Source organism: Oncorhynchus mykiss, chromosome 20 (genome assembly GCF_057628025.1).
Source record: "Oncorhynchus mykiss isolate SJ-2025 chromosome 20, ASM5762802v1, whole genome shotgun sequence".
In the NCBI taxonomy this organism is placed as follows: domain Eukaryota; kingdom Metazoa; phylum Chordata; class Actinopteri; order Salmoniformes; family Salmonidae; genus Oncorhynchus; species Oncorhynchus mykiss.
The window spans coordinates 44,351,582-44,365,614 of NC_143041.1; the positions used below are offsets into that span (position 1 = coordinate 44,351,582).

Below are 14,033 nucleotides of genomic sequence, written 5' to 3' on the forward strand. Positions count from 1 at the left end.
CTAAGGCAATGCATTTCAGTGATAGAGGCGTCACTACAGACCCTAGTTAGATCCCGGGCTGTAACACAACCAGCCGTGATCGGGGGTCCCATAGGGCGTTGCACAATTGGCCCAGCGTCGTCCGAGTTAGGGGAGGGTTTGGCAGGGGGCAGGCCGTCATTGTAAATAAGTATTTGTTCTTAACTGACTTGCCTAGTTAAATAAAGGTTAAATAAGAAGGTCGTGTCAGTTCTCCTCTACATATTGCATGGATCCTGTAACTCAGACTGACTCCAATCTCCTGATCCTGAACTTTGGGGATGAACATTTTACTAAGGAAATCATCCGCCATGTCGGCACTTCTATCAACCCACCAATGTGCTACTGACAGGCGTGAATCATAGTAAATAATATCGTGCAAATTATAAAGCATGTTTTACCGCTATGGGGTGAGGGATAAATGTTGTTGGATACATACCGCCAGCTGTTTGTAGTTATGGCTAGTTTGTTTTTTAGCAGAGTAGTAAGAATGTTGTGTTTTAGAGGGTTGGGTGTGGAGTACTAATAAACAACTAGGAAGTAGAGTAACTGGTGCCTTCTGGGGGCTTGTCAATGTACTGCTGTAATCAATCTAGCATATTCTCAGAATATAATAAAGTTGAGTCCTCGTACTAAATAATCTTGTTGGGAACATGGCATTTTTACCATGAAACCAAAGACCCTGAACATTGACTGTACAATACAGTCAATACAGTAAGGTCCACTATCAAGAGGTCCAAATGCAACATGGTAAATCGCCTATATCTGTAAAAAGAATAATGACTTCACATATTTTACTGTATTATGGTTATATTCAACCGTAGTTACTGTATTATGGTTATATTCAACTGTAGTTACTGTATATAATTATATTCAACTGTAGTTACTGTATTATGGTTATATTCAACTGTAGTTACTGTATATAGTTATATCTATCTGTAATTAATGTATATGCTTACTGTACACCCTTTAGGGTTGATATTTCGTCTTTGAAGCAGTGTAACACCCCCCCCCCCCCCCCCCCCAGGACACAGTGGTTCAAATATTGACATAGCCGAGAGCTTTGATTTATGCATGCAAGCACTGAAACAAAGGAGTGGAAAATGTTGACCTTTCCAGATAACAGAAAAAGGCTTGAGGGCCTTGTGAAGGAGCAGCAGGGCTTTCCTTTACAACAGGGATCAAATGTTAATCTGTTACTGTTTGTTCCCCAGAAAATGTACCCGTTGAAATAGGAACTGAATCACTTTGTCATCTTTCTTTCCTACAGCTGTATGCTAAACCTTATTTTTTTCATGTAAACTAAACCTTATTTTTTTCATGTATACTAAACCTCATTTTTTAAATTAATGCTAACCCTTTATTTTTTTCATGTGTGCTAAACCTTTAATGTTTGCACGCATGGTTATAATATAATATAAGAAGAAAAGGAAGGATGATATTAGAAGTGATAAAAATTATATTATAAACTGGGTGGTTTGATCCCTGAATTCTGATTGGCTGAAAGCCGTGGTATATCACGGCTAGGACAAAACATGTATTTTTACTGCTCTAATTACATTGGTAACCTGTTAATAATAGCAATAAGGCACCTTTGGGGGTTTGTGGTATATTGCCAACATACCACGGGTAAGGGCTGCATCCAAGCACGCCACTTTGCCACTCGGGCCTTATCGCTTAAATATAATTGTACTTTACAATTTTTTTTACTGAAGTTGGGTTTATTTAAAACGTTTTGAAATGGTTGCAAGATCCACTACTGTACCGGTCCTGTATTGTTCAATATTTCTGCATGCATGCAACCAGGTCTGTGGAGTGAGAAACCTTCTGTTCTCATTCATTTCTGTATCAGAGAGGAACCTAAATTCAACATGAATGTAGCCCCTTGGCATAAAAGATAGAGGTACAGATCTAAAAGCCTTGGAACATCTGTGTAATAAAACATATGGCTTCCCCCCCCCCCCCCCCTTCCCAATGTTCTCTTGGCCTTAAGTTAAGATGTCCAATGAAATATACCTTTGCCCTGAGGCTCTACTGTACCAGTCTGACTCTCAGCATCTGTAAAGCCCCCACCAGATCTACATGCATTGGGTCTTTGTTGTTGCAAATATGTTCTCAAACATTCAGCTTATTAATGTAGAAACGTTTAACATTTAACCAACCATATTTCAATAGTCGGATTTTGTGCCGAACATTTTTTTTGGTTGGTGTGGTTGTCTACTAATTGCATATAATCAGTTGCCATTATAAATATGAGCAGACCTTTGTACTATTGAAGAACAATACTTTCAGACGTTCAGAAGAGATAATGTGGTCTGACATGGCGGTTCCATAAAGGTCATATCTGTGGGCTTACGTGCGTTAGTAACAATAACATTTTTTAAAAAAAGACTAAAAGAACAAGAAATACCAGTCGAGTTGAAAACAACGTCAGAGAAACAAGCTCCTCCATCCCTGTTTCTGTTGTTTCATTCGGTTAATAGCCCAAGGTAAAGATTTATCTGCTGTTGTTAATTTACTTCAGTTTCAAATAAAGCAGCCAAGGTCACTTCTTCTCCTCTCTTCTTCTGCCGGCTGCCGGGCCCCACAGGATAACATTGTCATGTCTCTCTAATAGGCAGTACAGGGAATCATTAGTTCTGCTCAGCTTTCTGCCTGATAGGCTTTTCAGACCAATCATCAGTCTAACTGCATCCCAAATTGCACCCTATTGCTTACCTAAGTGCACTACTTTTGCCCAGAGCCCAGGCTAATGTAGGAAATAGGCTGCCGACACAGACAAAGCCACAGCCGTGGGCTTCCCTCCACCAGCCAGGCAGGCAGGCAGTATTGACACTGTCAGGGCAACGGCTTAATCAGGCAGGACACTCTGAACATTGATTTGAGGAGCCTGGCGTAATGCTCTCCTTGTTTTATCCACAATGGTATTGATGCGCTAAGAGCCACCACTAGCTAGCTAGCTCACCTGCCACATTGTCATGGAAACTATGTGTGTGTGTGTGTGTGTGTGTGCGTGTGCTTGCGCAATCAACAGCCCCTCCGGTCCCCTCTCCTTTCGAGCCTCGGAGGTGTCAGACGGTAAATATTATTGGCATGCTGACAGTCCCCCGCCAAGCAGGGGTGTGTAAATACGTTAATAAACAACATGATGGGCCCACTTCATCCCAAGGTGAGAACGCGGAGACTGTTTTATCAACCCTTATCCGCAGGCTGGACTGAGACAGCCAGGCCTCCCCTGTCAGATGATTTGTCTGGCAATCGTAAAGTGCCTTGTGTCAACAGGGAGTGGGGGCTTCGTCCCAAATGGCAGCCTGTTTACTTTACGGGCTTTGTAGAACACTAAATAGGGAATAGGGTGCCTTTTGGGACGCAGCCAGGGGAGAGTTAATATAGGACAGTGTTTGGTCTCTGCTGTGGTAGAGGTCAACAATGATCACATCCAAATGTGCAGTACAGTATATAGCCTAAATCAGAAGACTGTACTGTATTCTTAAAATGTGTAAATAGGGTTGACACTTCATGTGTAAATGGTGTTGATGCTTCATGTGTAAATGTGTTGATCCTTCATGTGTAAATGTGTTGATCATTCATGTGTAAATGTGTTGATCCTTCATGTGTAAATGGTGTTGACACTTCATGTGTAAATGGTGTTGATGCTTCATGTGTAAATGTGTTGATCCTTCATGTGTAAATGTGTTGATCCTTCATGTGTAAATGTGTTGATCCTTCATGTGTAAATGTGTTGATCCTTCATGTGTAAATGTTATGATCATTCATGTGTAAATTGAATTATTATGTATAATTCCTACAACAACAGAAAATCTGATCACAAATGACAATATGTCATAGAACACAATACAGCAGTTGTTTTAATTTGTGAAAAATACAAAACTAAATCATGTGCAAGATATTTACAATAATTTTGTAAAATACAATATACTGTATTTAGCATTCAGTATTGTACGTATGACATAGTCAGACATGTTAAACTCACCACTTGTCAGTGTCTACAAATCAATGTGCTAAAATATACAAACAAAACAAACTAGACTTCCAGTGCCAAAACTCCCTCTTCACCCACAGTCTACTGTGTTCACACCATAGGAATAATCCAACAAAACGTTTTGTTGACTTCTTGAAAGGACCAAGAAATGACAAAGAAGAGTAGTATGTTTTATTTCAAAGTTAACACCAAATGGTTCATTTGTTAGTTTAAGACTTTTATTCCTTATCATTACTTGCTACATGCTAATCATCTTAATCTCCAGGGAATCTGTATATTCCCCATAATGTTTTACAATTAAATGTCTTTCAAAAAAAAATATATGTACAGGTTTTGATGCGAATGTGATGAGAGAAATATGTTATTTATTAAATTTGAACACTAAACTGGCAAGATGTATCTATACGTATCAAGATGTATCTACACGTATCAAGATGTATCTATACGTATCAAGATGTATCTATACGTATCAAGATGTATCTATACGTATCAAGATATATCTACTGAAAATCAGGTGTTTCATAAGTTTAACATTAATGTATAAACAGTTATAAATAACTATCTCCTCTGGTAATATCAATTTACATGCCCTGTTTTATATATAATTCCTATCTTGTTAAGCCACTTTTCGCTACAGTGGATCTTTATCCTGAGTCCTCCTTCGACGTAAACACTGCCTAGCACATTGCTGGCACAGAGACACGGAAAGCTAGGATGTTCTCCATTACAGCAAAATCCCACTTTACTTTCTTTCTTCTTTCAGTCTTTCTGCAGATCACCAACTTTTATTGGCTCCTTTGGGGGCATGCAGTTACATTGGAGTCTCTGTATGCTTTGATATGCTAGTGTTGTTCTGGCCTTCACGGATCTCTCTTCACCACTGTCCACTTGGATGGTTAGGGGAGAAACAGGGATCATGTGGAATATATTTTCTAAATGGTTAGGGGAGAAACAGGGATCATGTTGAAGATATTTCTTAATGGTTAGGGGAGAAACAGGGATCATGTTGAAGATATTTCTTAATGGTTAGAGGAGAAACAGGGACCATGTTGAAGATATTTCTTAATGGTTAGAGGAGAAACAGGGACCATGTTGAAAATATTTCTAAATGGTTAGGGGAGAAACAGGGATCATGTTGAAGATATTTCTAAATGGTTAGGGGAGAAACAGGGATCATGTTGAAGATATTTCTAAATGGTTAGGGGAGAAACAGGGATCATGTTGAAGATATTTCTAAATGGTTAGGGGAGAAACAGGGATCATGTTGAAGATATTTCTTAATGGTTAGGGGAGAAACAGGGATCATGTTGAAGATATTTCTTAATGGTTAGAGGAGAAACAGGGATCATGTTGAAGATATTTTCTAAATGGTTAGGGGAGAAACAGGGATCATGTTGAAGATATTTTCTAAATGGTTAGGGGAGAAACAGGGATCATGTTGAAGATATTTTCTAAATGGTTAGGGGAGAAACAGGGATCATGTTGAAGATATTTTCTAAATGGTTAGGGGAGAAACAGGGATCATGTTGAAGATATTTCTAAATGGTTAGGGGAGAAACAGGGATCATGTTGAAGATATTTCTAAATGGTTAGGGGAGAAACAGGGACCATGTTGAAGATATTTGTAATTTGTTGTTCACATGAAATAATTATTGTCTGACTCTTTCTCTCACATTAGCTAAAAGTTGTTTATTAACAGAGATTAACAAACATGATTATGGTTTATAGACGTATCAAATGAATGAACATGTTCATTCATAGAAGAGTCTTCAGTTTGAGTGTCAGTGATGTTACACCAAAACGTAGTTAAACTAGCATTATAAAGCATTGTACTGTAGTTAGACAAACTCTCCATCTATGATTGAGGTGTTTCAGAGTAAAACTACACCTGTAACATTCTTCTTCTACTGTCTGAGTACAGAGTTGGGACTGGTCTTCTACTGTCTGAGTACAGAATTGGGACTGGTCTTTTACTGTCTGAGTACAGAATTGGGACTGGTCTTCTACTGTCTGAGTACAGAGTTGGGACTGGTCTTCTACTGTCTGAGTACAGAGTTGGGACTGGTCTTCTACTGTCTGAGTACAGAGTTGGGACTGGTCTTCTACTGTCTGAGTACAGAGTTGGGACTGGTCTTCTACTGTCTGAGTACAGAGTTGGGACTGGTCTTCTACTGTCTGAGTACAGAGTTGGGACTGGTCGTCTACTGTCTGAGTACAGAGTTGGGACTGGTCTTCTACTGTCTGAGTACAGAGTTGGGACTGGTCTTCTACTGTCTGAGTACAGAGTTGGGACTGGTCTTCTACTGTCTGAGTACAGAGTTGGGACTGGTCTTCTACTGTCTGAGTACAGAGTTGGGACTGGTCTTCTACTGTCTGAGTAAAGCGTTGGGACTGGTCTTCTACTGTCTGAGTACAGAATTGGGACTGGTCTTCTACTGTCTGAGTACAGAGTTGGGACTGGTCTTCTACTGTCTGAGTACAGAGTTGGGACTGGTCTTCTACTGTCTGAGTACAGAGTTGGGACTGGTCTTCTACTGTCTGAGTACAGAGTTGGGACTGGTCTTCTACTGTCTGAGTACAGAGTTGGGACTGGTCTTCTACTGTCTGAGTACAGAGTTGGGACTGGTCTTCTACTGTCTGAGTACAGAGTTGGGACTGGTCTTCTACTGTCTGAGTACAGAATTGGGACTGGTCTTCTACTGTCTGAGTACAGAGTTGGGACTGGTCTTCTACTGTCTGAGTACAGAATTGGGACTGGTCTTCTACTGTCTGAGTACAGAGTTGGGACTGGTCTTCTACTGTCTGAGTACAGAGTTGGGACTGGTCTTCTACTGTCTGAGTACAGAGTTGGGACTGGTCTTCTACTGTCTGAGTACAGAGTTGGGACTGGTCTTCTACTGTCTGAGTACAGAGTTGGGACTGGTCTTCTACTGTCTGAGTACAGAGTTGGGACTGGTCTTCTACTGTCTGAGTACAGAGTTGGGACTGGTCTTCTACTGTCTGAGTACAGAGTTGGGACTGGTCTTCTACTGTCTGTGTACAGAGTTGGGACTGGTCTTCTACTGTCTGAGTACAGAGTTGGGACTGGTCTTCTACTGTCTGAGTACAGAGTTGGGACTGGTCTTCTACTGTCTGAGTACAGAGTTGGGACTGGTCTTCTACTGTCTGAGTACAGAGTTGGGACTGGTCTTCTACTGTCTGAGTACAGAGTTGGGACTGGTCTTCTACTGTCTGAGTACAGAGTTGGGACTGGTCTTCTACTGTCTGAGTACAGAGTTGGGACTGGTCTTCTACTGTCTGAGTACAGAGTTGGGACTGGTCTTCTACTGTCTGAGTACAGAGTTGGGACTGGTCTTCTACTGTCTGAGTACAGAGTTGGGACTGGTCTTCTACTGTCTGAGTACAGAGTTGGGACTGGTCTTCTACTGTCTGAGTACAGAGTTGGGACTGGTCTTCTACTGTCTGAGTACAGAGTTGGGACTGGTCTTCTACTGTCTGAGTACAGAGTTGGGACTGGTCTTCTACTGTCTGAGTACAGAGTTGGGACTGGTCTTCTACTGTCTGAGTACAGAGTTGGGACTGGTCTTCTACTGTCTGAGTACAGAGTTGGGACTGGTCTTCTACTGTCTGAGTACAGAGTTGGGACTGGTCTTCTACTGTCTGAGGACAGAGTTGGGACTGGTCTTCTACTGTCTGAGGACAGAGTTGGGACTGGTCTTCTACTGTCTGAGTACAGAGTTGGGACTGGTCTTCTACTGTCTGAGTACAGAGTTGGGACTGGTCTTCTACTGTCTGAGTACAGAGTTGGGACTGGTCTTCTACTGTCTGAGTACAGAGTTGGGACTGGTCTTCTACTGTCTGAGTACAGAGTTGGGACTGGTCTTCTACTGTCTGAGTACAGAGTTGGGACTGGTCTTCTACTGTCTGAGTACAGAGTTGGGACTGGTCTTCTACTGTCTGAGTACAGAGTTGGGACTGGTCTTCTACTGTCTGAGTACAGAGTTGGGACTGGTCTTCTACTGTCTGAGTACAGAGTTGGGACTGGTCTTCTACTGTCTGAGTACAGAGTTGGGACTGGTCTTCTACTGTCTGAGTACAGAGTTGGGACTGGTCTTCTACTGTCTGAGTACAGAGTTGGGACTGGTCTTCTACTGTCTGAGTACAGAGTTGGGACTGGTCTTCTACTGTCTGAGTACAGAGTTGGGACTGGTCTTCTACTGTCTGAGTACAGAGTTGGGACTGGTCTTCTACTGTCTGAGTACAGAGTTGGGACTGGTCTTCTACTGTCTGAGTACAGCGCTGTGACTGGTCTTCTACTGTCTGAGTACAGAGTTGGGACTGGTCGTCTACTGTCTGAGTACAGAGTTGGGACTGGTCTTCTACTGTCTGAGTACAGAGTTGGGACTGGTCTTCTACTGTCTGAGTACAGAGTTGGGACTGGTCTTCTACTGTCTGAGTACAGAGTTGGGACTGGTCTTCTACTGTCTGAGTACAGAGTTGGGACTGGTCTTCTACTGTCTGAGTACAGAGTTGGGACTGGTCTTCTACTGTCTGAGTACAGAGTTGGGACTGGTCTTCTACTGTCTGAGTACAGAGTTGGGACTGGTCTTCTACTGTCTGAGTACAGAGTTGGGACTGGTCTTCTACTGTCTGTGTACAGAGTTGGGACTGGTCTTCTACTGTCTGTGTACAGAGTTGGGACTGGTCTTCTACTGTCTGAGTACAGAGTTGGGACTGGTCTTCTACTGTCTGAGTACAGCGCTGTGACTGGTCTTCTACTGTCTGAGTACAGAGTTGGGACTGGTCGTCTACTGTCTGAGTACAGAGTTGGGACTGGTCTTCTACTGTCTGAGTACAGAGTTGGGACTGGTCTTCTACTGTCTGAGTACAGAGTTGGGACTGGTCTTCTACTGTCTGAGTACAGAGTTGGGACTGGTCTTCTACTGTCTGAGTACAGAGTTGGGACTGGTCTTCTACTGTCTGAGTACAGAGTTGGGACTGGTCTTCTACTGTCTGAGTACAGAGTTGGGACTGGTCTTCTACTGTCTGAGTACAGAGTTGGGACTGGTCTTCTACTGTCTGAGTACAGAGTTGGGACTGGTCTTCTACTGTCTGAGTACAGAGTTGGGACTGGTCTTCTACTGTCTGAGTACAGAGTTGGGACTGGTCTTCTACTGTCTGAGTACAGAGTTGGGACTGGTCTTCTACTGTCTGAGTACAGAGTTGGGACTGGTCTTCTACTGTCTGAGTACAGAGTTGGGACTGGTCTTCTACTGTCTGAGTACAGAGTTGGGACTGGTCTTCTACTGTCTGAGTACAGAGTTGGGACTGGTCTTCTACTGTCTGTGTACAGAGTTGGGACTGGTCTTCTACTGTCTGAGTACAGAGTTGGGACTGGTCTTCTACTGTCTGAGTACAGCGCTGTGACTGGTCATGGAAAACATCCACGCTTCTCCGGTGCCTCCATGCCAGGCCAGTGGCAGGCAGGCCAGCGCCAGGCAGGCCAGCACCAGGTAGGCCAGTGGCAGGCAGGCCAGCGCCAGGCAGGCCAGCACCAGGTAGGCCAGTGCCAGGCAGGCAGGCAGGCCAGCGGCAGGCAGGCCAGTGCCAGACAGGCCAGTGGCAGGCAGGCCAGTGCCAGGCAGGCCAGTGCCAGGCAGGCAGGCAGGCCAGTGCCAGGCAGGCCAGTGGCAGGCAGTGCTTATAGCCAAAGGAGGACCTGTCTACAGGTATAGATAGGTGCATTAGCTCTGGTCCAGGGCGTTAGTGAGCATTCCTCTACTGTACTAAGAGAGAGTTGCAATGGGACTGGAGCTACAGGTATTTATGCCCACTTTATGCAATATGTGGCATGCTCGATATTTCACCTCATCCTTGGTGATATGATGTTATCATCATTTTACAGTATAACCCACCCTTTTGGTTTCAGGTAGGCCTATCAAAGTCAATAAGGTATTGATAGGGTTATATAGGTAGGGTTATACAGTATAACCTAATCCAATAGGTAAATATATTAAGGTCATTAATATGTATCTTATTTGCTGCTCAAATAGCTAACGTTACTCAACATCCTCCAGTGTCTCCTCGGAAACAGCTCACATTTGGGTTATAGCATTGTCATTATAATGACAGGTCAAACGTGCCAAATGAATAGAGAATGTGTTTTTAAAATGTATTTTCAGTGTCATTCCACCCACATTACACATTTCCTATATATATATATACATATATATATATATATAGAGAGAGAGAGAACATTTGCAGGTTGTTTGGGATTTGATATGAAAACTAAAAAGGCGACAATCATACTGTCACTCAAACAAACTGGCCAATCGAAATAAGGCTGGGGCCAGTACAATAGCATGTACCATTCTGACATGAACTCTGACTATCAACCACAAATATAGATGGTGATTTTACTCTCATCCCAATGACGGTCCACAAACCATCCGCTAGTAATATAATTGGTGTGGGACTGCGTTTAACAGAAAAGACCATCATATCATATGCCATTGTTTTGTATTGAATCTTACCAGGTTTGCCAATAAACCCATGGAAGCAGTATGACTATCCAATCCTGGGATACATCAGTCGATACATGTCAGTCTTGAAATGTCATTGTACAAATGAAAGTCAACAACGTATATATGTTTTTTTTATTGGCAAATAATCAGTCCAGTTTGATAACACGCTATTATAATGTTTCATCATATGTTATCTGGCATTGCGTTGCTTTGCTACTCTGACTGAAGCGACCCTCATTCTCCAAAATGGTTAAACTGATGGAGTCTGGTCACTAAGGAACTTGCTGTGTAAACTACAGTGTTAGCATTAGTGACTGACTGACTTGTACATCTGATTGACATCTGATTGTATTTATATGTCTATTACTTCATTTACATATTCATGTGTATAAAAGATGTCAGAAAGCCTGTTGATATGATGTTACTGTAGCTACTGTACATACACACTTTTCCATGAGGTTTATTATGCAGCATTGATGATTTGATCATTCATTTATAAGTTCATGAATTGATGTAGCAACTAAGGATTCTAGCTTTAAATTGTTCTTCAGATTCCAGTTCCACTGGATCAGGGTGGAGTTCCATGCGTTCTCTAGGTGGGTTCTAGCTGTTCTTGTGTTCTAGTTCCATGCGTTCTCTAGTTGGGTTCTAGCTGTTCTTGGGTTCTAGTTCCAGGTGTTCTGTAAGTGGGTTCTAGCTGTTCTTGTGTTCTAGTTCCAGGTGTTCTGTAGGTGGGTTCTAGCTGTTCTTGTGTTCTATTTCCAGGTGTTCTGTAGGTGGGTTCTAGCTGTTTTTGTGTTCTAGTTCCAGGTGTTCTGTAGGTGGGTTCTAGCTGTTCTTGGGCTCTAGTTCCAGGTGTTCTCCAGGTGGGTTGTACGGTAGGTCTCAACATTGGGTTCTGTAGTTCAGTATTCGTCCTCCACCTCTCTGATGGACGGGATGAGGTTGTTGGTGGATTTGTAAGGGTTCTGGTTAACCTGGAGGTTGACCTGGTGGTTGGCTGTGTGACTAGAGTGTGACTTCCTGGGGTAGGCTGCGTTCTCAGGCTCATCTATAAAGCATGTCTTTTCTGAGAAAAAATGGGGGGGGAAATCAAACAGTTAATGGTTTGTGGATGTTACTGGTTCCACTCCAAATGGCCCCCTGCTCCTTATGCAGAGCACTTCGTTTGTCCAGTGCCCATAGGGGTCTGGTCAAAGGTAGCGCCCTATATAATATGGTGCCATTTGGGACGTAATCACTGTTTTCAAAGTGATTACTCGCTATTTCATTAGCATTCCAAATAAGTACGATTTAATCTGAATAGGACCCATTGCCTAATGTCAGCGAGTGAACAATGCAAGCTCTCTTTAATACAGTAGTTCTCCATGCTGTTGTATTGGTCAGCGGTCATGCAATGCAAATATCTCATCATATTGTGGCGTCAAATCAAATCAAAGTTTATTTGTCACGTGCGCCGAACACAACGGGTGTAGTAGACCTTACAGTGAAATGCTTACTTACAGGCTCTAACCAATAGTGCGGGGGTAAAAAAGGTATTAGGTCATAGAACAAAAAGAGAAACACTCAGTGCATACAGCTCTGGGTAATCTGGGGAAGTTGGAAATGGACCCATCTTTTATTTATTTTTTTTGTGTTTTTTTGTAAAATTTTTACCCCCTCTTTTCTCCCTAATTTCATGGTATCCAATTGTTAGTAGCTACTATCTTGTCTCATCGCTACAACGCCCGTACGGGCTCGGGAGAGATGAAGGTTGAAAGTCAAGCATCCTCCGATACACAACCCAACCAAGCAGCACTGCTTCCTAACACAGCGTGCATCCAACCCGTAAGCCAGCCGCACCAAGGTGTCGGAGGAAACACCATGGGCCTCGGTTAGCATGCACTGCGCCCGGCCCGCCACAGGAGTCGCTGGTGCGCGATGAGACAAGGATATCCCTACCGGCCAATCCCTCCCTGACCTAGACGACGCTAGGCCAAATGTGCGTCACCCCACGGACCTCCTGGTCGCGGCCGGTTATGACAGAGCCTGGGCGCAAACCCAGAGTCTCTGGTGGCACAGATATTAGAATGATTTCAAACCTTGCACGCCCTTAACCACTGCGCCACCCGGGAGGCCCATGGACCCATCAATACAGTTTTAGTCAAGGTTTGAAATCATTCTAATATCCTTTGTGTTTTATTATACGAGGGGATTCACTCTTTGGCTTGAGGGAACCTGCCTTGTGAGGATCCAATTACAAATACAAGACAAGTTGACAATTGATTTGATATCCGCACTGTATATAATAAATTATTCAATTGAATTATTCAACGACATTGTCCTAACAAGAGCATTTTCACAGAAACATATGGTGGTTGGTATGGAAACATATAGAACGGTTGAAATCATTTACTCTAGTTTGTTTGAAGTTTGTCTGAAAACAGATGAAAGTGGCATTAAACCATGTGGTGTGGTTGTATAAAAGGATCCATCATGTCGTATTAAAGAGGGACTGATGATGAGCTTATAGCCATGCAGGTCTGGGATACTGTTGGGTGAGGCAGCTATATCAGAAACGCCAGAAGTTTCTGTGCCCCCTGCCATTTTCTACTTCATGCATATTCATTCATCACATCCATACCTTGGCCCATTCTATTCATCCTTGTTGCATTTTAGAAAAAGAAGCATAAACTATGTGAAACAAACAGCCGCCATGTAGTGTAGTAATATTTGAAATATAAAGTATATCTTATATATATATATATATATATATATATATACCTTACATAATCGTAATAAGACTAAGCAATTAATCGATTAAATTTTTTATCTGACTCCATAAAGATAATTAATATACAAGAGACTATGGTTGAGTTACGGTAATAAGGAATGAAGAAATGTCTGGGAATGTAATTCTAAATACAAGTGTGTGGGGGGGGGGTGAGATCAACACAGAGAATGCTGAATTCCTAAGACAACACAGAAGACATTACTTTGTAAAATGATGAGACAATGGGGGGGGGGGGGTGAGATCAACACAGAGAATGCTGAATTCCTAAGACAACACAGAAGACATTACTTTGTAAAATGATGAGACAATGGGGGGGTGAGATCAACACAGAGAATGCTGAATTCCTAAGACAACACAGAAGACATTACTTTGTAAAATGATGAGACAATGGGGGGGGGGGTGAGATCAACACAGAGAATGCTGAATTCCTAAGACAACACAGAAGACATGACTTTGTAAAATGATGAGACAATGGGGGGGGGGGACGGAGGGGTGAGATCAACACAGAGAATGCTGAATTCCTAAGACAACACAGAAGACATTCATGCATACAATTGATAAGAGGACTGACTTGGTGGGGGGGGAATGAGCCGGCCTAGAACCGTACATGTTAAAACCATATGTCTAAAAACACTGGCTGGCTGGGATAGTAGACTGGACTGGGTACAATTCAGGTCCAAAATCTGCGGCGTGCGTTATTAAAAAAAAATTTCTA

General features: G+C 42.6%; 1 protein-coding gene across 4 annotated transcripts in view; it reads right to left on the reverse strand.

The window, feature by feature from the left end:
• Positions 1-10,662: 10,662 nt before the first annotated feature.
• The window catches only part of LOC100301650 (calcium-activated potassium channel subunit alpha-1a), a 204,527-nt gene continuing 201,156 nt past the window's right edge, over positions 10,663-14,033 (reverse strand). For all 4 annotated transcript variants that reach the window (XM_090213112.1, XM_090213114.1, XM_090213111.1 and 1 more), the window contains one exon: positions 10,663-11,614. In XM_090213112.1, the coding sequence (XP_090069238.1) occupies positions 11,593-11,614 (22 nt within the window). In that variant the 3' untranslated portion in view covers positions 10,663-11,592. The remainder of the gene's footprint in view (positions 11,615-14,033) is intronic.